This window comes from Bos indicus, chromosome 3 (genome assembly GCF_029378745.1).
Source record: "Bos indicus isolate NIAB-ARS_2022 breed Sahiwal x Tharparkar chromosome 3, NIAB-ARS_B.indTharparkar_mat_pri_1.0, whole genome shotgun sequence".
NCBI classification, from domain to species: domain Eukaryota; kingdom Metazoa; phylum Chordata; class Mammalia; order Artiodactyla; family Bovidae; genus Bos; species Bos indicus.
Genome location: NC_091762.1, coordinates 69,246,351 through 69,270,729, shown reverse-complemented (window position 1 = coordinate 69,270,729; position 24,379 = coordinate 69,246,351). Strand labels below are relative to the sequence as shown.

The following is a 24,379-nucleotide window of genomic DNA, read 5'->3' as shown; positions in this document are numbered from 1 at the left end:
TGGATTGCCATTTCCTTCTCCAGGGGATCTTCCATTTGCCATTTCCTTCTCCAGGGGATCTTCCCGACCCAGGGATTGAACCCAGGTCTCCCGCATTCCAGGCAGATGCTTTAATCTCTGAGCTACCAGGGAAGCCCATATTATCGTCTGCTGCTGCTGCTGCTAAGTCACGTCAGTCGTGTCCGACTCTGTGCGACCCCATAGACGGCAGCCCACCAGGCTCCCCCGTCCCTGGGATTCTCCAGGCAAGAACAGTGGAGTGGGTTGCCATTTCCTTCTCCAATGCCTGAAAGTGAAAAGTGAAAGTGAAGTCGCTCAGTTGCGTGCAACTTTTCGCAACCCCATGGACTGCAGCCTACCAGGCTCCTCCGTCCATGGTATTTTCCAGGCAAGAGTACAGGAGTGGGGTGCCATTGCTCATATTATCGTCTAAGGAACCTTTTTTTTATTTTAAAGGCTCCATTATCGTCTAAGGAGCCTTTAAAAAAAAAAAAAGATCTCAATGTGTTAAAATGTATCACTTCTTTTCTCCAAAGTTAAATATAGAGTGTCTTCAAATTTAAATATAGGGTTACATGAAGGCTTGGAGAGTAGTTTTTACCTTAGTACAGTGTTGCATATAAATTATGTGAAAAATACTGTCTATCAGTGCTAATGGGTTTCAGTGGAGGAAGAGATATTTTTGTCTGGGAAAAGTAGCATTTGCAAGCCAGTACAGTAATTCATTTAATGAGTTTATTAATCTCCTAGTAAATATAGTAAAAAATCCTAGTAAAATCTAGTAAAGTCTCTTAGTAAAAAATCTCCTAGGTACTGGGAATACATAGTGAACAGAACAAATTCCCTGTCCTCATAAAGCTATAATAATAGCAGAGACAGGTAATAAACAAACATATGTATGTATATATATGCGTGTGTCCATATTGCTACATAAAGTATATTAATTATATATAGTGCATAATTTCACATAGATGTAAGGTAAATGAAGAAAAAATAGATTAGAGGGATCAGAGAATGACTGGGTTGTAGAGGCATAGAAGATGGGAATGTTTTTAGTACATAAAATAGCCTAAAAAGGAATTCTACCACCACCCCCACTTTTTTTTTGTACTTTAGTTTAGTACAAACTAAAGCACAATGGCCTGAAGAAACTTTAGGGGATGAGTGAGGAAATTTGTTAGGATGGAATAAGGCATTTTCTTACAGAACTAGTAAGAGATAATATGGTCAGAAATGTAGACTGGGGATCTGAATTTAGTTTTTGAAGGTCAGTTTGGAGGTTTTTCCCAAGGAGAATGTAGAGGCAGTGAGATATTTTTGCTCTGTGGAGTGAAATTGATCAGGAAGATGTGTTGAATGAGTTTGAGTGGAGCAACGGAAAGAGGAACTATTTTAAGCTACTACAGGTTAACACAGCAGGTGTATATGAGAAAAGAGAAATATGAAGGTTAAAGGAAGAATTGATAAGAGTTAATCATTGAGTAGATATGGCCATGGTAAAGTAAAAAGAAATGTAGCCACTGGTGCTAATTGAAATGATTAGCCTGAGAATGGTGGTACTACTGAGAAAAACAGGAAAATTCTTGGAGGAACAATTTGAGGAATAAAGATGTTAGTATTTTCAAGTAATATTCAAATAGTTAATGGTCATCATGTTAAAAATATAAATTTAGAAATTTAGAACTCTGTAGTGAGTGTGCAATTGATAGGAAGATTTGGACATTTTAGGAATTTTAAATGATGAAACACCTATTTCCTTTTTGGAATATTTTGCCTTGTAAAGTATGCTTTTTAGAGGGAATTTCTTATTGTGAATTAATTATTGCAATAACATATAACTTTTCCTTTTATTTTCTTTCTAGCTTTATTGAGATAATTCATATACAGCACTGTATAAGTTTACAGTATACATAATAATTTGATTTATATACCTCATGAAATGATTATCACAATACATTTAATGAACATCCATCCTAATATGGATATAAAATTAAATAATAAAATAATATTTTTTCCTGTGATAAGAACTCTTAGGAATTACTCTGTTAACAACTTTCATATATAATGTGTGTGCATGGATGTGTGCATCCATGTACTCAATTGCTTAGTGGTGTCCTCTTAGTGGACTGTAGCCAGCTGTATACAGCAGTGTTAATTATGCTTATCATGTTGTTCATTGCATCTTTAGTACTTACTTATAACTAGAATTCGTGCATTTTGATTGCCTTTGTCTAATCCCCTCTCCCCTTACCCCTGCCTCTGGTAACCTCAAATCTGATCTCTTTTTTTCTGAGTTTTTTTTTTTTTTTTCGAAGAATAATTGACTTACAACATTATGTTAGTTCCTATTACACAAAATAGTGATTCAGTATTTCTATACATTTCAAAATGATCACCATGTCTAGTTATGATCTGTCACCGTACAAATATATTACATAGTTATTGACTGTATTTACATACCCACAGTGTACACATTTCATACTTGTATTGCACCTGGACATTTATACCTTTTAATTTCCCTCATTATTTCTTTCCTCTCCTTCCCTCTGACAACTGCCTGATTGTTCTCTGTAGCTATAACTGTGTTTTTGTTCAGTTATGTTTATTCATTTGTTTTGTTTTCTAGATTCCACATATAAGTGAAATCATACAGTATTTGTCTTTCTTTGTGTGATTTATTTCACTTAGCTTAATACCCTCTAGGTCCATCCATGTTATCACAAATGACAAGATTTCATTTTTTTAATGGCTGGTGTTAGCCAGATGATAGCATAATACACACACACACACACACACACACACACATGGGCTTCCTTGGGTGGTTCAGTGGTAAAGAACCTGCCTGCCAATGCAGGAGATGAGTGTTTAATCCCTGGGAAGATCCCCTGGAGAAGGAAATGGCAACCTACTCCAGTATTGATTACCTGTGAAATCCCTTGAACAGAGGAGGCTGGTGTGCTATAGTCTGAGGGGTCACAAAAAAGTTGGACATAACTTATCTATTGAACAACAACAAATACACATACCCACACACCACTTCTTTATTCATCTATTGATGGGCAGTAAGTTTGCTTTCATATTTTGGCTATTGTAAATAATGCTGCAACAAACAAAGGGATGTGTATTTTTTTTTTAATACCTAGGATTGGAATTGCTGGATCATATGGTTAGTTCTATCTTAGATTTTTAAAAATATTTATTTTTATTGAAGTATAGTTGATTTACCTATTTTTAATTTTTTGAGAACTGTCCACACTTTTCCGTGGCAGCTGCACCGATTTACATTCCCACCAACAGTGTACCAGAGTTTTGTTTTCTCCACATCTTCACCAACACTTGTTCTTTGTTGTCTTTTTTGGTAATAGTCATTCTATAGGTGTAAGGTGATATCTTATTGTGATTTTAATTTGCATTTTGGTGATGATTACTGATGTCTAGCATCTTTTCATGTGGCTGTTGACCATCTGTATGTCTTCTCTGGAAAAATGTCTATTGAGATCTTCAGCATGATTTTAAATGAGTTTTTTTTTATTATTATTATTAAGTTGTATGAGTTCATTGTATATTTTGGATATTAACCCCTTATCAGATATATCCTTACAAATGTCTTCTCCCATTCAATAGGCAGCCTTTTTGTTTTGTTAATGGTTTTCTTCATTGTACAAAATTTATTAGTTTGGTATAGTCCCATTTGTTTATTTCTGCTTTTATTTCCCTTGCATGAAGAGATACATCCAAAAACGTATTACTAAGACTGATGTCAGCTTACTGCCGGTTTTCTTCTAGAAATTTTATAGTTTCCAGTTTTATATTTAAGTCTTTAAACCATTTTGAATTTATTTTTGTGCATGGTAGTCCAGTTTGATTCTTGTAGCTGTCTAGTTTTCCCACCACCATTTATTGAAGAGGCTGTTTTTTCACTATTGTATATTTTTGCCTCCTTTGTCATAGGTTAATTGCCCGTATTAATGTGCATTCATTTCTGGGTTCTCTGTTCTTTTGATCTATGTGTCTGTTTTTGTGCCGGTACCATACTGTTTTGATTACTGGAGCTTTGCAGTATAGTTTGAAATCAAGAAACATGATACTTCCAGCTTTGTTCTTCTTTTTCTAGATTGTTTTGGCTATTCAATGTCTTTGTGTTTCCATACAAATTTTAGACTTATTCTGTGAAAAAGGCCAGTGATATTGTGATACAGATTGCAGTGAATCTATACATTTTTTTCAGTAGTATAGTCATTTTAACAATATTAATTCTTCCAGTCAGTGAACATGATATATCTTTCTATCCATGTTGTCTTCAGTTTCTTTCATCAGTGTCTTATAGCTTTCTAAGTACAAATTAACAGATTTATGTATATTAATTTTGTATCCTGCAACTTTATTGAATTCATTGGTGAGTTCTAATTTAACTCACCAGAGTTTTTTTGATAGAGTCTTTAGGGTTTTCTATGTATAATATCACACAAGTGAAACAAATATTAAGTAAACTCCAATATTCCTAATATAGAGGTTATACTGGGGGAAATCCACTAGACTATTCAGGTATGACTTAAATCAAATCCCTTATGATTATACAGTGGAAGTGAGAAATAGATTGAAGGGACTAGATCTGATAGATAGAGTGCCTGATGAACTATGGATGGAGGTTCGTGGCATTGTACAGGAGACAGGGATCAAGACCATCCCCATGGAAAAGAAATGCAAAAAAAACAAAATGGCTGTCTGGGGAGGCCTTACAAATAGCTGTGAAAAGAAGAGAAGCGAAAAGCAAAGGAAAAAAGGAAAGATATAAGCATCTGAATGCAGAGTTCCAAAGAATAGCAAGAAGAGATAAGAAAGCCTTCCTCAGCAGTCAATGCAAAGAAATAGAGGAAAACAACAGAATGGGAAAGACCAGAGATCTCTTCAAGAAAATTAGAGATACCAAGGGAACATTTCATGCAAAGATGGGCTCAATAAAGGACAGAAATGGTATGGACCTAACAGAAGCAGAAGATATTAAGAAGAGATGGCAAGAATACACAGAAGAACCGTACAAAAAAGATCTTCATGACCCAGATAATCACGATGGTTTGATCACTCACCTAGAACCAGACATCCTGGAATGTGAAGTCAAGTGGGCCTTAGAAAGCATCACTATGAACAAAGCTAGTGGAGGTGATGGAATTCCAGTTGAGCTATTTCAAATCCTGAAAGATGATGCTGTGAAAGTGCTGCACTCAATATGCCAGCAAATTTGGAAAACTCATCAGTGGCCACAGGACTGGAAAAGGTCAGTTTTCATTCCAATCCCAAAGAAAGGCAATGCCAAAGAATGCTCAAACTACTGCACAATTGCACTCATCTCACAAGGCTCAAAGTTCTCCAAGCCAGGCTTCAACAATATGTGAACCATGAACTTCCAGATGTTCAGGCTGGTTTTAGAAAAGGCAGAGGAACCAGAGATCAAATCGCCAACATCTGCTGGATCATCGAAAAAACAAGAGAGTTCCAGAAAAACATCTATTTCTGCTTTATTGACTATGCCAAAACCTTTGATTGTGTGGATCACAATAAACTGTGGAAAATTCTGAAAGAGATGGGGAATACCAGACCACCTGACCTGCCTCTTGAGAAATCTGTATGCAGGTCAGGAAGCAACGGGAGAACTGGACATGGAACAGCAGACTGGTTCCAAATAGGAAAAGGAGTACATCAAGGCTGTATATTGTCACCCTGCTTATTTAACTTATATGCAGAGTACATCATGAGAAACGCTGGGCTGGAAGAAACACAAGCTGGAATCAAGATTGCCGGGAGAAATATCAATAACCTCAGATATGCAGATGACACCACCCTTATGGCAGAAAGTGAAGAGGAACTAAAAGGTCTCTCGATGAAAGTGAAAGAATGAAAGAGTTGGTTTAAAGCTCAACATTCAGAAAACTAAGATCATGGCATCTGGTCCCATCACTTCATGGGAAATAGATGGGGAAACAGTGGAAACAGTGTCAGACTTTATTTTTCTGGGCTCCAAAATCACTGCAGATGGTGACTGCAGCCATGAAATTAAAAGACGCTTACTCCGTGGAAGGAAAGTTATGACCAACCTAGAGAGCATATTGAAAAGCAGAGATATTACTTTGCCAACGAAGGTCCGTTTAGTCAAGGCTATGATTTTTCCAGTGGTCATGTATGGATGTGAGAGTTGGACTATGAAGAAAGCTGAGCACCGAAGAATTGATGCTTTTGAACTGTGGTGTTGGAGAAGACTCTTGAGAGTCCCTTGGACTGCAAGGAGATCCAACTAGTCCATTCTAAAGGAGATCAGTCATGGGTGTTCATTGGAAGGAATGATGCTAAAGCTGAAACTCCAGTACTTTGGCCACCTCATGCGAAGAGTTGACTCATTGGAAAAGAGTCTGATGCTGGGAGGGATTGGGGGCAGGAGGAGAAGGGGACGACAGAGGATGAGATGGCTGGATGGCATCACTGACTCGATGGACGTGAGTTTGAGTCAACTCCGGGAGTTGGTGATGGACAGGGAGGTATGGCGTGCTGCAATTCATGGGGTCACAAAGAATTGGACACGACTGAGCGACTGAACTGAACTGAACTCTAGTTTTGGTTTTATTATTTTGGTTTTTGCAATTTCTTTTACTTTCAAAATATTTATCTGAATGACCACCTTTTTACTATAGTGTTTTTTTCTTAAAAGAATACTTAACCACATATTTTAGATGTTAAAAATTGTTAGAGTTTAAAAGTGTAACAAAGGAAACCTCATACCCTTTTGGTGGGATTGTAAATTGGTACAGCCATTATGAAAAACAGTATAGAGCTTCCCTGAAAAAACTGAAAATGGAGCTACCATATGATCCAGCAATCATACTTCTGGGTATATATCCTGGAAAAATGAGAACTCTAATTTGGAAAGATACACACACTCCAGTGTTCCTAACAGCATGTTCCTAACAGATAGGGAACAAACACAAGTGCCCATGTAGCTTAAGAAGATGTGGTATATATACAATAGAATATAATTAAACCATAAAAAAGAACAATATTGGCAGTTGCAGCAACATGGATGGACCTAGAGAATATTAGCCTTAGTGAAATAAGTCAGACAAAGGCAAATACTATATATCACATTTATGTGACATCTAAAAACCAATACAAATTTATTTATATGCAAAATGGGAGCAGACTCTCAGACAGAAAACGAATTCATAGTTACCAAAGGGGAGAGAGAAGGAGAGAGGGACAAATTAGGACTGTGGGATTAACAGATTCAAAGTACTATACAAAAAATAGATAATTGGTAAGAATTTACTATATAACAGAGAATTATATTTAATCTGTAATAGCCTATAATGGAGTATAATCTGCGAAAAACCCTACTGAATCACCGTGTTGTACATATGAAACTAATGCAGTATTTAAACCAAGTATGTGTGTGTGTGCGCGTGTGTGCTCCCTCTCTGTTGCCCAGTTGTGTCTGACTGCATCCCCATGGACTGTAGCCTGCTAAGCTCCTCTGTCCATGGGATTTCCCAGGCAAGAATATTGGACTGGGTTGTCAATTTCATATTTCAGTTAAAAGAGTAATAAGAGCTTCCTACTTGTATATAAATAACAAAGAAATGTTAGTGATTTTTTTAAATATGAAGAGTAATTTACTCACAAATTTTTTTTTTGTTTGTTTGTTTTTCTTGTTTCTGGCCACTAGGAATGATAACACAGCTTGCAGAAAAATATAGTCTTCCTTTAAGGACAAGTTTTAGCTCTGCTCGAGGATTTTTCATTCAGATGACTACAGATTGTACAGTCCTACCCAATGATCAACTTCCTTCAGAGTTTATTAAGGTTCATTTTAGGATTCTGGTTAGGAAATTATTGTTTCTGATTTTACAGAATTGCACTTACATATTTTCAGGCACTTATTGAATATTACATGATAGGTTTCTGAATGTTCTGTATATTACTTCTCTTACTTCTACCCACCCACCTAACAACTTTACTAATCTAAGAGTGATTGAGAAGAGTTTTTAAGAGAAATACCAAACACAGTGTTTCCCATAATTCTGGGAGCTTGATAAGGGTAGTAAAGGAAAATGAAGTAAGAAAATCGAAAAGGAATTTTTGATCAAAGAAGTTTGAAAAGTAGTGTACCATTTCCTGTTTTAGGTTATTCTCAGTGCACATCTACCTATTAAAGCTTTAAAAGTCCTAAAATAAAGAAATCTGCTTATTTTTTAAATACCCAGTATTGCCAAATCTTTGGACCAGGGGAGTATTTTTTTTATATATACGTTAATTCCTCCACAGGATACTGATTTGGGAAAGTCTAACCCACTTTAATCTTTCTCTACCTGCAGGGAGTACCTTATGACAAAAACAAACCTTTCAGGTCTTTAAATATTATCCAGTAATAAGGGATGGATGAAGTAAAAAAAAAATGGGTCAAGAATTAGTAATGGGGTTAGAGACTGAGTGAAGTTTGGTTATGAGGCAAGGGCTAAGACAGGGGTCACAGATGGAGTGAAGGTTCCTATCTACCATACATATTATTACTTGGTAATGAGGTGTAATATTTTTGTTAACATTTCTACATGGCTACTTTAAGAGCTGTAAAAATAGTCATGTCAGACAGACTAGGTTAAAATACTCTGCTTTAACTTGAGAAGTGATCTTTTCTTTTCTACAAACATTATTTGAGACTTTTTTGATGATACAATTATCTCAAGAATTAAAGTGATTAACCTAAGTACCTATAATTGTGTTGTTTAAAATCTGTATGTTTTATTTCATAAGAGTATGTATCTTGACTTTTTTTTTTAATCTCCTAGCAGATTTCTAAAGTGAAAAATTCTTACAGCTTTACATCAGCAGATTTAATTAAAATGAATGAAAGATGCCAAGAGTCTTTGAGAGAAATCTATCACATGACTTATATGTAAGAGCATTTGAAATGTTTGAATACTGATTTAAATTGAGTTGATTTGAGATACTATGATACATTTCATTAACTGACTTTTTTTCTGGTTGCAGAAAATTGTAGTTATGAATGTTAACAAGGAAAGACCATTTCCTAGAAAAACAGTTAAAACTTTAAAGTCTGTCATTGTGATTGAGATCACTGAGCCTCACAGAATATTCAGGGCAAATCTAATTGCAACCGCCCCTCCCCCAAAATAAATCCATTATACTGGGGTATAGAAAAGGCTTGATACCCAGCCAAATATCCACATTTCATCAGTACTTCACTCATCCTTTTAATACAGTTTTAAGAAATGTCATAATTGACTTGAGCTTGAAATATCTCTGGTACCACTGATACTTCTGTAGTGGATACTTCATCATGATATAGAAGTTGGCACATCTGGGCTTATTTGGGACTTCATTCAGTTTATTCTTTTTCTTTAGCATGTAAGCTCTCAAATTCTCATGACTTAGTACATTTATAACAACATTATGATATTGCCAGTATTTTATTGTTCATAAAACAGTAGCAATGTGTCTAGAAATAAGAACTAGGAAATTCAGACTTGCTGAGCTGAGATGATGAAGATAAATGTTGGATTTTCAGAACAATTTCAGAGCATAAACCAAAAAGCTTATAAGATATACTAAGTTGCAGAACATATTTTACCATGTAAGAGAAAAATTTTTATATTATGTCACAATATGGTAACTACCACATGGAAGCATAAATAATTATGTAGTTAGGGTTGTGTATGAGAGAGAGAAAGAGGGAGAGAGAGAGGATGGGTGAGAGAGAAAATACATAATAGCTTTTGTGTTAAATTTAACATTGCAAAAGCAAAATTATTAGTAGATGGGATCTACTGATTGAAGTATAGTGAGGGCTTCATTTGACCTATAGAAAATATTTCTAATACTAAAAATTTATTCTATTAATGTTTAAGAAAAGCAGTCTTTAAAAAAACTTGGTCTTAACACACCAGAAGATGGATTCTCTGCTACTAAATAACTGTGACCTTGATTATGAGCTTCAGTTTCCTCATCTCTGAAATAAGACAATAGAACAACAGATTTTATCTAGTGTACAACTCAACTGTCAATGTTATTTTACCTTAGGCAATGAATTTTATATTGTTTTATAATTATGTTGTATGCCCCTCTTTTAAAAGCACTATTTCTCTTATCAAACATGCACTTTCAGGATCGTGTGCAAACTGCTTAGTGAGATTTATGAGCATATTCATTGCTTATATAAACTGTCTGACACTGTGTCAATGCTGGATATGCTACTGTCATTTGCTCATGCCTGTACTCTTTCTGACTATGGTAAGTTATTTTCTTTGGAATAAATAGGTTGCATACTGAAATTTGTATTCCATTCAAGCAATTTTATGTAGCAATTATGAATGTTTTATATTTTTTTCCCTGATATGTAGTCTCTTACCTATGGTCCTAGACTAAGACTCAAAATATAGAAAGTGAAATTACCCTTAAAACTTCTTTTAGAAGTCAAAAGATTATTTACTGAGAAATTGAGAAATTAGAAAAAAATACCGCAAGAAACTTTAAATACAGAATGAAGTAAGCCAGAAAGAAAAACACCAATACAGTATACTAACACATATATATGGAATTTAGAAAAATGGTAACAATAACCCTGTGTACAAGACAGCAAAAGAGACACTGATGTATAGAACAGTCTTATGGACTCTGTGGGAGGGGGAGAGGGTGGGAAGATTTGGGAGAATGGCATGGAAACATGTATAATATCATGTATGAAACGAGTTTCCAGTCCAGGTTCGATGCACGATACTGGATGCTTTGGGCTGGTGCACTGGGACGACCCAGAGGGATCGTATGGGGAGGGAGGAGGGAGGAGGGTTCAGGATGGAGAACACATGTATACCTGTGGCAGATTCATTTCGATATTTGGCAAAACTAATACAATATTGTAAAGTTTAAAAATAAAATAAAATTAAAAAAAAAGAAAGACTGTAGAGCTGTCTCTGGTGAAAATAATGATGATCCAAATTCATAAATTTCAAGTCTGAATAAGCAGTGTGATGCTAATACTAACAGACATGACAGAAATAAACTCTTAAAAGTGAGCAGATGTGAGCATCCCAAGATCAATTATATCACTTATTTTTGTGTCCCAAGTCTATACTACAGGTCTTGAATATAAATATTGAGCAATTTTCTAATGTTAAATGAATACTTCAAGTTAGCCCCCACCCCTTGAAATTTCTTATCCAAACTATCAGTATGCAAATTTGCATAACTTGTATATGATAATTCGGTTGAGTAATTGTGGGCTTAATAACATTAAATTTCTAGTTAAAATTAATAGTAGTATTTCCGAAACATTCTGTTAATTAATCTTTATGATGGAAAAGGTATTTTACATAGGTTTTTTCATTTTTGATATTTCTGTATTTCTTATGGAAGTATTAAATTTTTTAGCTGGTATTATATAGGCCAAAACTTAATAGTTTTCTCAACTATTAAGATATTTGATCTTGTTCCATTTTGAGAAGGACTACCCTAAAACTCCAAACTTATAAGTAGTGAATTTTTGGTATTAAAAATGATTTAAATATAGTAAAAGTTTTCTTTTTTACTAATCAACCTCACTTTTATAATGAATACTTTCAAGTTTATCCATGTGGTACCTCGAGAGACATGTAGCATTTTAAGTTTTACTTGTCTCTCACTTTCTTTCTCCTCTCTTCATCTTCAGTTCAATTCAGTTGTCGCTCAGTTGTGTTTGACTCTTTGCGACCCTATGAATCACAGCATGCCAGGCCTCCCTGTCCATCACCAACTCCCAGAGTTCACCCAAACTCATGTGCATTGAGTCGGTGATGCCATCTCATCCTCTGTCGTCCCCTTCTCCTCCTGCCCCCAATCCCTCCCAGCATCAGGGTCTTTTCCAGTGGGTCAACTCTTCGCATGAGGTGGCCAAAGTACTGGAGTTTCAGCCTCAGCATCAGTCCTTCCAATGAACACCCAGGACTGGTCTCATTTAGGATGGACTGGTTGGATCTCCTTGCAGTCCAAGGGACTCTCAAGAGTCTTCTCCAACACCACAGTTCAAAAGCATCAATTCTTTGGCACTCAGTTTTCTTCAGAGTCCAACTCTCACATCCATACATGACCACTGGAAAAACCATAGCCTTGACTAGATGGACCTTTGTTGTCAAAGTAATATCTCTGCTTTTCAATATGCTCTCTAGGTTGGTCATAACTTTTCTTCCAAGGAGTAAATGTCTTTTAATTTTATGGCTGCAATCATCATCTGCAGTGATTTTGGAGCCCCAAAAAATAAAGTCTGACACTGTTTCCACTGTTTCCCCACCTATTTCCCATGAAGTGATGGGACCAGATGCCGTGATCTTAGTTTTCTGAATGTTGAGCTTTAAGCCAACTTTTTCACTCTTCTCTTTCACTTTCATCAAGAGCTTTTTAGTTCCTCTTCACTTTCTTTTTAGTTCCTCTTCACCTCTTTCTGCCATAAGGGTGGTATCATCTGCATATCTGAGGTTATTGATATTTCTCCCGGCAATCTTGATTCCAGCTTGTGCTTCTTCCAGCCCAGCGTTTCTCATGATGTACTCTGCATATAAGTTAAATAAACAGGGTGACTTAGAAAGCATCTATAGAAACCTGATCATTACTTCTTTCTACAAAATTAACACTATCTTTTGTGTCTGTTTTTTCTGTCCTCTTTTTAGACAAAATTTCTATAAGTTTGGACGTAAAATTGTGTTTTTATTTGGTTTTGCTCTATTTTCAGACCTCATTTGAAAAGCTAAGTATGCCAAATTTGAAATAATGCTTTAGGCAAGGATTAAGTAAATGTGCAATTTTAGAGTCCTTGAAATTAATTGTTATTTTTAAATGGCTAGTTGATTCCTTTTAATTTTTGCAAATCTGAAAATGTTATGAACTATTTTGGAGCCCTGCACAATGACAGGACCAAAATCATATTTTTTCTGGAAAAGAATATAAGTTCTGATGTGATTAGACTATGCCAGTTATCATTTAGAGGGACTGAAGATCAAATAATAACTTAATGATATTGTTCCAGATTGACTGTAGTAAAGTCACTAAAGTATAAACAGTATTTACACACCACAAAATCTTTAAGTATAAATATATTAATCTTTCAAAACCATTTTATTTTTCTCTTTAGTTCGGCCAGAGTTTACTGATACTTTAGCAATCAAGCAGGGGTGGCATCCCATTCTTGAAAGAATATCTGTGGAAAAACCTGTTGCTAACAATACCTACATTACAGAAGGGAGTAATTTTTTTATCATAACTGGACCAAATATGAGTGGCAAATCCACATATTTGAAACAGATTGCTCTTTGTCAGATTATGGCCCAAATTGGTAAGTTACATGTTTACTTTATGGTTATCAGTTCTGCTCCCCATTTAAAATACTTCATGCCCAGTATTTTAGATTATATATATATATATATGGACCATAACTTTTACAATTTGGTGTTTATTAAGCTCCATCCAGATTGGATTACGTTGTACTGAAAATCTTGTGGGATATAATAGAAGCTTCTTTATTATAGTTATTAATGTTGTATCAACTATTACTAAATTGAATTGTATAATTATCTGAAATTCAAAAACTTTTTTGAGAGAGAAAGTGGTACAAGTAGCAGAAACTACTGCCTTTAATAACTCATATAAGATTTTTCCCAAAATTGTAACATTGGGCACAGAAACATTTCCCTTACTTAATTTAAGGTTTACCAATAACTTAGTTTTAACAACTGCTGTGTTACACTTATGTGCGCATACAGTTCAGTTTGGACGCTCAGTTGTGTCCAACTCTTTGTGACCATGTAAATGACTGTCACTGTCCCAACATTGTTATGGATTTCTTTGTATCGAGACACAACTCACCTCTTATCTCTGAAAATTGGGTTCCTTGAAACCGATGTTAATCAGAGACCAGATGACTGGTCAGTCTGGGATGATTTTGGTTCACCTCACCTTCTGGAATTGGCAATGTCTGGAGACATTTTTGGTTGTCACAACTGAGGGGATTATAAAATCCAGTTCAGTTCAGTTGTTCAGTTGTGTCCGACTCTTTGTGACCCCATGGACTACAGCACTCCAGGCTTGCCAGTCCATCACCAAATCCTGGAGCTTGTTCAAACTCGTGTCCATCGAGTCAGTGATTCCATCTAACCATCTCATTCTCTGTCGTCCCCTTCTCCTCCTGCCCTCAATCTTTCCCAGCATCAGGGTCTTTGCTAATAAGTCAGTTCTTTGCATCAGGTGGCCAAAGTATTGTACCTTCAGCTTCAGCATCAGTCCTTCCAATGAATACTCAGCACTGATTTCCTTTAGGATTGACTGGTTTGATCTCCTTGCAGTCTGAGGGACTCTCAAAAGTATTCTCCAACACCACAGTTCAAAAGCATCAATTCTTTGGTGTTCAGTTTTCTTTATGGTCTAACTCTCACATCCATATATGACTACTGGAAAAACCACAGCTTTGACTATATGGACATTTGTCAGCACAGTAATGTCTCTGCTTCAATATGTTTTCTAGGTTTGTCATAGCTTTTCTTCCGAAGAGCAAGCTTGTCTTTTCATTCATGGCTGTAGTCACCATCTGCAGTGATTTTAGAGCCCCCCAAAATAGTATCTCACCCATCTATGTGCCATGAAGTAATGGGACCAGATGCTATAATTTTAGTTTTCCGAATGTTGAGTTTTAAGCCAGCTTTTTCCCTTTCATCTTTCACCTTCATCATGAGGGTCTTTAGTTGCTCTTTGCCTTCCACCATAAGGGTGGTGTCATCTGCATATATGAGGTTGTTGATATTTCTCCCAGCAATCTTGATTCCAGCTTGTGCTTCAGCCTGGCATTTCACATGATGTACTCTGCATAGAAGTTAAATAAGAAGGGTGACAATATACGGCCTTGACATACTCCTTTCCCGATTTGGAATCAGTCTGTTGTTCCATGTCCGGTTCTAACTTTCTTCTTGACCTGCATACAGGTTTCTCAGGAGGCAGGTAAGGTGGTCTGGTATTCCTATCTCTTTAAGAATTTTCCATTTTGTTGTGATGGCTCAAAGGTTAAAGCGTCTGCCTCCAATGCGGGAGACCTGGGTTCGATCCCTGGGTTGGGAAGATCCCGTGGAGAAGGAAATGGTAACCCACTCCAGTATTCTTGCTTGGAGAATCCCATGGACAGAGAAGCCTGGTAGGCTACAGTCCACGGGGTCGCAAAGAGTCGGACACGACTCAGCGACTTCACTTTCACTTTCATGCAGTCAAAGGCTTTAGCATAGTTAGTGAAACAGAAGTAGATGTTAATGGAATTCTCTTGCTTTTTCTATGATCCAATGAATGTTGACAATTTGATCTCTGGTTACTCTGCCTTTTCTAAATCCAGCTTGAACATCTGAAAGTTCTCGGTTCACTATTGTTGAAGCCTGGCTTGGAGAATTTTGAGCATTACTTTAGTAGCATGTGAGAAGAGTGCAATTGTGTGGTAGTTTGAGCATATTCTTTGACATTGCCTTTCTTAGGGACTGGAATGAAAACTGATCTTTTCCAGTCCTGTGGCCACTCCTGAGTTTTCCAAATGTGCTGGCATATTGGGTGTAGCACTTTTCATGGCATCATCTTTTAGGATTTGAAATAGCTTAACTGGAATTCCATCACCTCCACTAGGTTTGTCTGTAGTGATGCTTCCTAAGGGCCACTTGACTTCACATTCCAGGATGTCTGGCTCTAGGTGAGTTAGTGAACATACCATTGTGGTTATCTGGGTCATTAAGATCTTTTTTGTATAATATCCAGGGTTGCTGCTAAAGATTCTACAATTCACAGGACAGCCATCTTCTTTTACCCTCCTCCCCTGCCTCAGCCCACATTCATGCGCAAGAAAGAATTATGCAGCCCTTGATGTGATTGAAAAAGCTTGGTTTAATGTAATGGATTTTAAGAGAAATGCAGAATAGTAATATCGATCATAGTGCAAATTTCCCTTACTACTGGGAAAGAAAATCAGAAGTGAGTGAATGAATGAATAAAGAGTATATATTTTATTAAATTTAAAAGGCTATCTTAGATAACTTCCATTCCCTTATAAGAATACTGATTCATATCTGAGACAATAATCTTACTTCTGTTTGAATAGTTATGAGTTCTGGCCTTTAAAAAAAAAGGCTGTCTAATTTCTGTGTAGTTATAATTGTTAAAACATTCATTATACTGAATTAAAATTTGACTGTATAGAACTTCTACTCATTAGTCCTAATTCTTAACTTCTATGCATTTCAGAACAATCTATTATATCCTCAGAACAGGCCTTCTGATATTTGAAGAAAATTACTATTACTCTACTTCTCTTGCCACGGTCTTTGAATTCCTAAAAGTATATGTAGTATCTTATAAAATCTTATTATAAAGGAAATAGTAGGACTTGAAAAGCATGGAAGTTGAGAATATAGGCTTTGGAGCTAGACCTAGCTTTTGTAGTTATTGGCTGTGTGATCTTAGGCAAATACTTAACCTCCTTAGTTTTTCTATCTGTAAATGAAGAATATAATAGTACCTATGTCTAAGAACTGTTGTAAACATTAAACTACTCTTTGTTCTACAAAGCAAAAAAACCCCTAAGCCTCTGGACTCCTTGTAGCTCCTTAGGAATATCATGCTGCTTACACACACATACACACACACACACACAGACACAGGAATATAGGAATATCATGCTGTTCACACACACACACACACACACACACACAGGGCTTCCCTGGTGGCTCAGATGGAAAAGAGTATGCCTTCAGTGCAGGAAGGAAATCCATCTGGGTTCGATCCCTGGGTCTTGGAAGATCTGCTGGAGAAGGAAATGGTAACCCACTCCAGTATTTTTGCTTGAAGAATCCCATGGACAGGGGAGCCTGGTGGGCTACAGTCAATGGGGTCGCAAACAGTTGGACATGACTGAGCGAGTCGCATTCATACATACATACACACACACACACATACACACACACAATGCCATGGTTTTAAGGGAAAGTGGAGAGTGAAAAAGTTGGCTTAAAGCTCAACATTCAGAAAACGAAGATCATGGCATCCGGTCCCATCACTTCATGAGAAATAGATGGGGAAACAGTGGAAACAGTGTCAGACTTTACTTTTTTGGGCTCCAAAATCACTGCAGATGGTGACTTCAGCCATGAAATTAAAAGACACTTACTCCTTGGAAGAAAAGTTATGACCAACCTAGATAGCATATTAAAAAGCAGAGACATTACTTTGCCAACAAAGGTTCGTCTAGTCAAGGCCATGGTTTTTCCTGTGGTCATGTATGGATGTGAGAGTTGTACTGTGAAGAAGGCTGAGCGCCAAAGAATTGATGCTTTTGAACTGTGGTGTTGGAGAAGACTCTTGAGAGTCCCTTGAACTGCAAGGAGATCCAACCAGTCCATTCTGAAGGAGATGAGCCCTGGGATTTCTTTGGAAGGAATGATGCTAAAGGTGAAACTCCAGTACTTTGGCCATTTCATGCGAAGAGTTGACTCATTGGAAAAGACTCTGATGCTGGGAGGGATTGGGGGCAGGAGGAGAAAGGGATGACAGAGGATGAGATGGCTGGATGGCATCACTGACTCAATGGACGTGAGTCTGGGTGAACTCCAGGAGTTGGTGATGGACAGCGAGGCCTGGTGTGCTGCGATTCATGGGGTCGCAAAGACTTGGACATGACTGAGCGACTGAACTGAACTGAACTGATGAGAGAAAATAGAGGTAAGGGCATCTTCTAAAGCACAGAAGCAATAAACAGCATGATATTCCCGAGTAGCTACAAGGAGTTCAGAGGCTTAGTAGTTCTTTTGCTTTGTAGAATGAAGAGTGACCATGAGAAGTGGCAGGCTTAAAGCTGGAGAGATGGGCAAGAGTCAGGTTGTGAAGGGCCTTAGGCATTTAATGGAGGAGAGAGAACCTTAATGCTCAAAATTCTCCAAGCCAGGCTTCAGCAATACGTGAACTGTGAACTTCCAGATGTTCAAGCTGGTTTTAGAAAAGGCAGAGGAACCAGAGATCAAATTGCCAACATCTGCTGGATCATGGAAAAAGCAAGAGAGTTCCAGAAAAGCATCTATTTTTGCTTTATTGACTATGTCAATGCCTTTGACTGTGTGGATCACAATAAACTGTGGAAAATTCTGAAAGAGATGGGAATACCAGACCACCTGATCTGCCTCTTGAGAAACCTATATGCAGGTCAGGAAGCAACAGTTCGAACTGGACATGGAACAACAGACTGGTTCCAAATAGGAAAAGGAGTATGTCAAGGTTGTATATTGCCTCCCTACTTATTTAACTTCTATGCGGAGTACATCATGAGAAACGCTGGGCTGGAAGAAGCACAAGCTGGAATCAAGATTGCCGGGGAAATATCAATAACCTCAGATATGCAAATGATACCACCCTTATGGCGGAAAGTGAAGAGGAACTAAAAAGCCTCTTGATGAAAGTGAAAGTGGAGAGTAAAAATGTTGGCTTAAAGCTCAGCATTCAGAAAACGAAGATCATGGCATCGGTCCCACCACTTCATGGGAAATAGATGGGGAAACAGTGGAAACAGTGGCTGACTTTATTTTTCTGGGCTCCAAAATCACTACAGATGGTGACTGCAACCATGAAATTAAAAGACACTTACTCCTTGGAAGAAAAGTTATGACCAACCTAGATAGCATATTCAAAAGCAGAGACATTACTTTGCCAACAAAGGTCCATCTAGTCAAGGCTATGGTTTTTTCCAGTGGTCATGTATGGATGTGAGAGTTGGACTGTGAAGAAAGCTGAGCGCCAAAGAATTGATGCTTTTGAACTGTGGTGTTAGAGAAGGCTCTTGAGAGTCCCTTGAACTGCAAGGAGATCCAACCAGTCCATTCTGAAGGAGATCAGCCCTGGGATTTCTTTGGAAGGAATGATGCTAAAGCTGAAACTCCAGTACTTTGGCCACCTCATGCGAAGAGTTGATTCATTGGAAAAGAGTCTGATGCTGGGAGGGATTGGGGGCAGGAGGAGAAGGGGACGACAGAGGATGAGATGGCTGGATGGCATCACTGACTCAATGGACGTGAGTCTGAGAGTACTCCAGGAGTTGGTGATGGGCAGCGAGGCCTGGTGTGCTGCGATTCATGGGGTCGCAAAAGACTTGGACATGACTGAGCGACTGAACTGAACTGAACTGATGAGAGAAAATAGAGGTAAGGGCATCTTCTAAAGCACAGAAGCAATAAACAGCATGATATTCCCGAGTAGCTACAAGGAGTTCAGAGGCTTAGTAGTTCTTTTGCTTTGTAGAATGAAGAGTGACCATGAGAAGTGGCAGGCTTAAAGCTGGAGAGATGGGCAAGAGTCAGGTTGTGAAGGGCCTTAGGCATTTAATGGAGGAGAGAGAACCTTAATGCTCAAAATTCTCCAAGCCAGGCTTCAGCAATACGTGAACTGTGAACTTCCAGATGTTCAAGCTGGTTTTAGAAAAGGCAGAGGAACCAGAGATCAAATTGCCAACATCTGCTGGATCATGGAAAAAGCAAGAGAGTTCCAGAAAAGCATCTATTTTTGCTTTATTGACTATGTCAATGCCTTTGACTGTGTGGATCACAATAAACTGTGGAAAATTCTGAAAGAGATGGGAATACCAGACCACCTGATCTGCCTCTTGAGAAACCTATATGCAGGTCAGGAAGCAACAGTTCGAACTGGACATGGAACAACAGACTGGTTCCAAATAGGAAAAGGAGTATGTCAAGGTTGTATATTGCCTCCCTACTTATTTAACTTCTATGCGGAGTACATCATGAGAAACGCTGGGCTGGAAGAAGCACAAGCTGGAATCAAGATTGCCGGGAGAAATATCAATAACCTCAGATATGCAAATGATACCACCCTTATGGCGGAAAGTGAAGAGGAACTAAAAAGCTCTTGATGAAAGTGAAAGTGGAGAGTAAAAATGTTGGCTTAAAGCTCAGCATTCAGAAAACGAAGATCATGGCATCGGTCCCACCACTTCATGGGAAATAGATGGGGAAACAGTGGAAACAGTGGCTGACTTTATTTTTCTGGGCTCCAAAATCACTACAGATGGTGACTGCAACCATGAAATTAAAAGACACTTACTCCTTGGAAGAAAAGTTATGACCAACCTAGATAGCACATTCAAAAGCAGAGACATTACTTTGCCAACAAAGGTCCATCTAGTCAAGGCTATGGTTTTTTCCAGTGGTCATGTATGGATGTGAGAGTTGGACTGTGAAGAAAGCTGAGCGCCAAAGAATTGATGCTTTTGAACTGTGGTGTTGGAGAAGGCTCTTGAGAGTCCCTTGAACTGCAAGGAGATCCAGCCAGTCCATTCTGAAGGAGATCAGCCCTGGGATTTCTTTGGAAGGAATGATGCTAAAGCTGAAACTCCAGTACTTTGGCCACCTCATGCGAAGAGTTGATTCATTGGAAAAGAGTCTGATGCTGGGAGGGATTGGGGGCAGGAGGAGAAGGGGACGACAGAGGATGAGATGGCTGGATGGCATCACTGACTCAATGGACATGAGTCTGAGAGTACTCCAGGAGTTGGTGATGGGCAGGGAGGCCTGGTGTGCTGCGATTCATGGGGTCGCAAAGAGTCGGACACGACTGAGCAACTGAACTGACTGACTGACTGAGTGAGAGCCTTACCCAGATATCTATAGGAAGCTATAGATGTTTTAGCAAGAGAATGGCATAATTGGATTTGAGTTTTAGATAGATTACTCTCGCTATTGTAAGGTTAGAGAAGAGCCAGATTAGAAGCAAAATATCAGCCAGCAGGCTTCTGTGATATGATGATAAGATATGTTAGGAACCTCTTTGGTGGAGGTAAGAGAGAAGGGAAAATTGAACAATATGCACCATATACGCTATATTCTATACTTGGTACCTTCACATTTATTTTTCCTACGTAATCATTTTGGCAGTCCTGTGAGAATGTTGTATTTATTTGCTCTCTGAGATGTCATCATAATTGCTATTGTTATTATTATTATCTGCATTGATTAATATTTTCTGAACTTTTGCTTTCTCTTCCTGCTATTCCTTATTATGCAAAAGTAGATCCTATTCTTCACCCTTGTCTTTGTTTTAAATCCTGAAATAATCTGGCTTTGTTTCTTCACTTCCATTATTTCACATTTTGTCTATACAGAGTTCTGTGTATTTGACACTTTTTTCATTTAACTATTTGTATATTTTTATCTTCTTATGGTTTTAGAATGCTTTTTGTATCCCATTTTGTTTGGCGATAGATATAAGTAATAAGATTAATCTGTTTTCAAGAGATAAATATTTTAGGTTAGTTAGCCTGATATTTCTCACACAGAAACCATCTTGTGAATAAAAATTCACCTTCATAAAAAATTTAATGTTTTGCATTCATTCTAATTGTGGATGGTTCTGTACTTTTCTAATAGCAACTATTTCTTAATATGCCTTTCTATAATGATTTTTATCGACTTGAGCTTCATAAGTATTTCCTTCAGATTTTCATACTTTGAATATTCTCATCTGACTATACTATTTAACAATTTTTATCAAATTTATAACAAATCTTTCTTATGTACTCAAATATGTATTATCTTTTTTTCACTTCCAAATAACTTTGTACAATAGGTAGGGTAAGCATTTCCATTTTATATGTGAAGAAGATGAAGCTGGGAGAATTTAAGTGCCGTCCAAGGTTGTAAAGTAAATGACAGAGCCAGGGCCATGCCTTCTAATTCCATATCTTGTGATCTTTCCACCACATTAATCCTTAGATAGGCTACTAAATAATCTGAGTTGATAGAGCAAAGTGTTAGTAGTCCTTATATTTTATAAAAGCATCTCAGTTTACTTTGACTTATATTTTATAGGATCATATGTTCCAGCAGAATATTCTTCCTTTAGAATTGCTGAACAAATTTTTACAAGAATAAGTACTGATGATGATATTGAAACAAATTCATCAACATTTATGAAGGAAATGAAAGAGGTACCTGATTTCAACTTTCCTTATGTTAAAAAAATATTGAATTATCCTAATGGTCAATACTTATAACATAAGAAAGTATTTTTATATTAAAGCTTGCAGATGTGTTTATACTCCTCTACAAGAGCCAGAGGGCAGTCAAAGACAGCTTCCTAATTTCTGTCTTGTGGAAATGGAAGTAAATGTTTTATTGAAAAATACAGCTTTAAAGAAAAAGCTAGTGTTAGTGAATGATAAAAACATGCTTTCGTGTTTTTATATGGAATATATAAAAGACTTCAGAAAGCAATGACCTGTTCAGAAACATTTTGCATAGTTAGGCTTGATTTTAAAATAAAAGATCACAAAAGGTGTTAAAAGGTTTTTTAAAAATCACCCTTTTTGTGCTCTTGTGGAATTTTCACTTCCTGTGCCAAAGTATGTATCAGCATCTATTTTTGATCTGAGCACATGTCAAATAAACATGAAAGGTTAAAGGAATTCAGTATAGCTTTTGGCCTATCTTTAGTAGGTATGGGTTATTGGATCACTGTACAGTTTACTAATTTTCTTTAGATAGACAGGGAATAAAATTATCATTTGCTTACCGTATGTGATATTTATATAATTATTTAGTATGTATTGAATAACTATGGGGGAATATAGCAATAGACTAGGTGCTTGAGACATATTTTTAAATGGTCCTAGCTCTCAAGAAGCTTAGTCCCATGGAAAGGTAAAATGGCCATGATGGTTAACAGTTGTGTCATAACATAAGTCTGTATCAGGCATGATTTAAATTTATTTTACTCAGAAATCAATGGGCTTGGATGCTTTTTTCCTAAATATTTCTTTTCATTTTTACTGGCTACAGAGATGTTAACTGAGAGATAGTTCAGAGTGTTTATGACAGCAATTGATTCACCATGGATCAGTTGATAAAGAATCCGCCTGCAAAGTAGGAAACCCTGGTTGGATTCCTGGGTCAGAAAGATCTGCTGGAGAAGGGATAGGCTACGCATTCCAGCACTCTTCGACTTACCTTGTGGCTCAGCTGGTAGAGAATCTGCCTGCAATGCGGGAAACCTGGGTTCAATCCCTGGGTTGGGACGATTCTCTGGAGAAGAGAAAGGCTGCTCACTCCAGTATTCTGGCCTGGAGAATTCCATGGGCTATATAGTCCATGGGGTCACAGTGTCAGACATGACTGAGCAATTCTCTCTTAAACAAGAAAATGACCATCTTTGTGTTTATTTAAACATTTAATTCATTGCTTTATTTCACTGTATCTGATTCATCAATATTTTAGATAATGGTTATTTACTCTATGCATATGTCTATTTATGTACACATCAGCTATTCTATTAGAATTATTAGTAATGAGATTTTTAGAAAGAAAAGCAATGTGTTAGTTTCTGCTCAGCGGGTTTTCTCTGTCAAAATATATTTCAAATGAACTAATAAAAGGACCTGGATTTTACTTCATTTTTTTGCTATAATAGTGACAGCTATTTGGTTGCAATAAATAATTTTGGAATTATATTTTCAGGTAGCATATATTCTACATAATGCTAATGACAAGTCACTCATATTAATTGATGAACTTGGCAGAGGTACTAATACAGAAGAAGGTATTGGCATTTGTTATGCTGTTTGTGAACATCTGCTGAGCTTAAAGGTATTCCTCTCTATTTTATTTTATTTTTTTGCTACATCAGTGTTTTTATTTTATTTATTTATTTTTCTTTTTTTAATTTAATTTTATTTTTAAACTTTACAATATTGTATTAGTTTTGCCAAACATCAAAATGAATCCACCACAGGTATACCCGTGCTCCCCATCCTGAACCGTCTTCCCTCCTCCCTCCCCATACCCTCCCTCTGGGTGGTCCCAGTGCACCAGCCCCAAGCATCCACTAATTTCGAGTCCTTTAAAAAAATTTTTTTTATTGAAAGAAAAAATTTTTTAATTGTATAGTCTTTAAAATTGTATCGGTTCAGTTCAGTTCAGTCACTAAGTCGTGTCCGACTCTTTGTGACCCCATGAATCGCAGCATGTCAGGCCTCCCTGTCCATCACCAACTCCCGGAGTTCACTCAGACTCATGTCCGAGTCAGTGATGCCATCCAGTCATCTCATCCTTTGTCATCCCCTTCTCCTCCTGCCCCCAATCCCTCCCAGCATCAGGGTCTTTTCCAATAAGTCAACTCTTCGCACGAGGTGGCCAAAGTATTGAAGTTTCAGCTTCAGCATCAGTCCCTCCAATGAACACCCAGGACTTATCTCCTTTAGGATGGACTGGTTGGATCTCCTTGCAGTCCAAGGGACTCTCAAGAGTCTTCTCCAACACCACAGTTCAAAAGCATCAAT

At 37.3% G+C, this 24,379-nt stretch overlaps 1 protein-coding gene across 2 annotated transcripts in view; it reads left to right on the top strand.

Annotated features, from left to right (window-relative positions):
• The window catches only part of MSH4 (mutS homolog 4), a 102,757-nt gene that overhangs the window by 54,537 nt on the left and 23,841 nt on the right, over nt 1–24,379 (top strand). For both annotated transcript variants that reach the window (XM_019957250.2, XM_070786295.1), the window contains 6 exons: nt 7,712–7,848; nt 8,835–8,938; nt 10,169–10,293; nt 13,163–13,363; nt 21,915–22,033; nt 23,559–23,687. In XM_019957250.2, the coding sequence (XP_019812809.2) occupies nt 7,712–7,848; nt 8,835–8,938; nt 10,169–10,293; nt 13,163–13,363; nt 21,915–22,033; nt 23,559–23,687 (815 nt within the window). The remainder of the gene's footprint in view (nt 1–7,711; nt 7,849–8,834; nt 8,939–10,168; nt 10,294–13,162; nt 13,364–21,914; nt 22,034–23,558; nt 23,688–24,379) is intronic.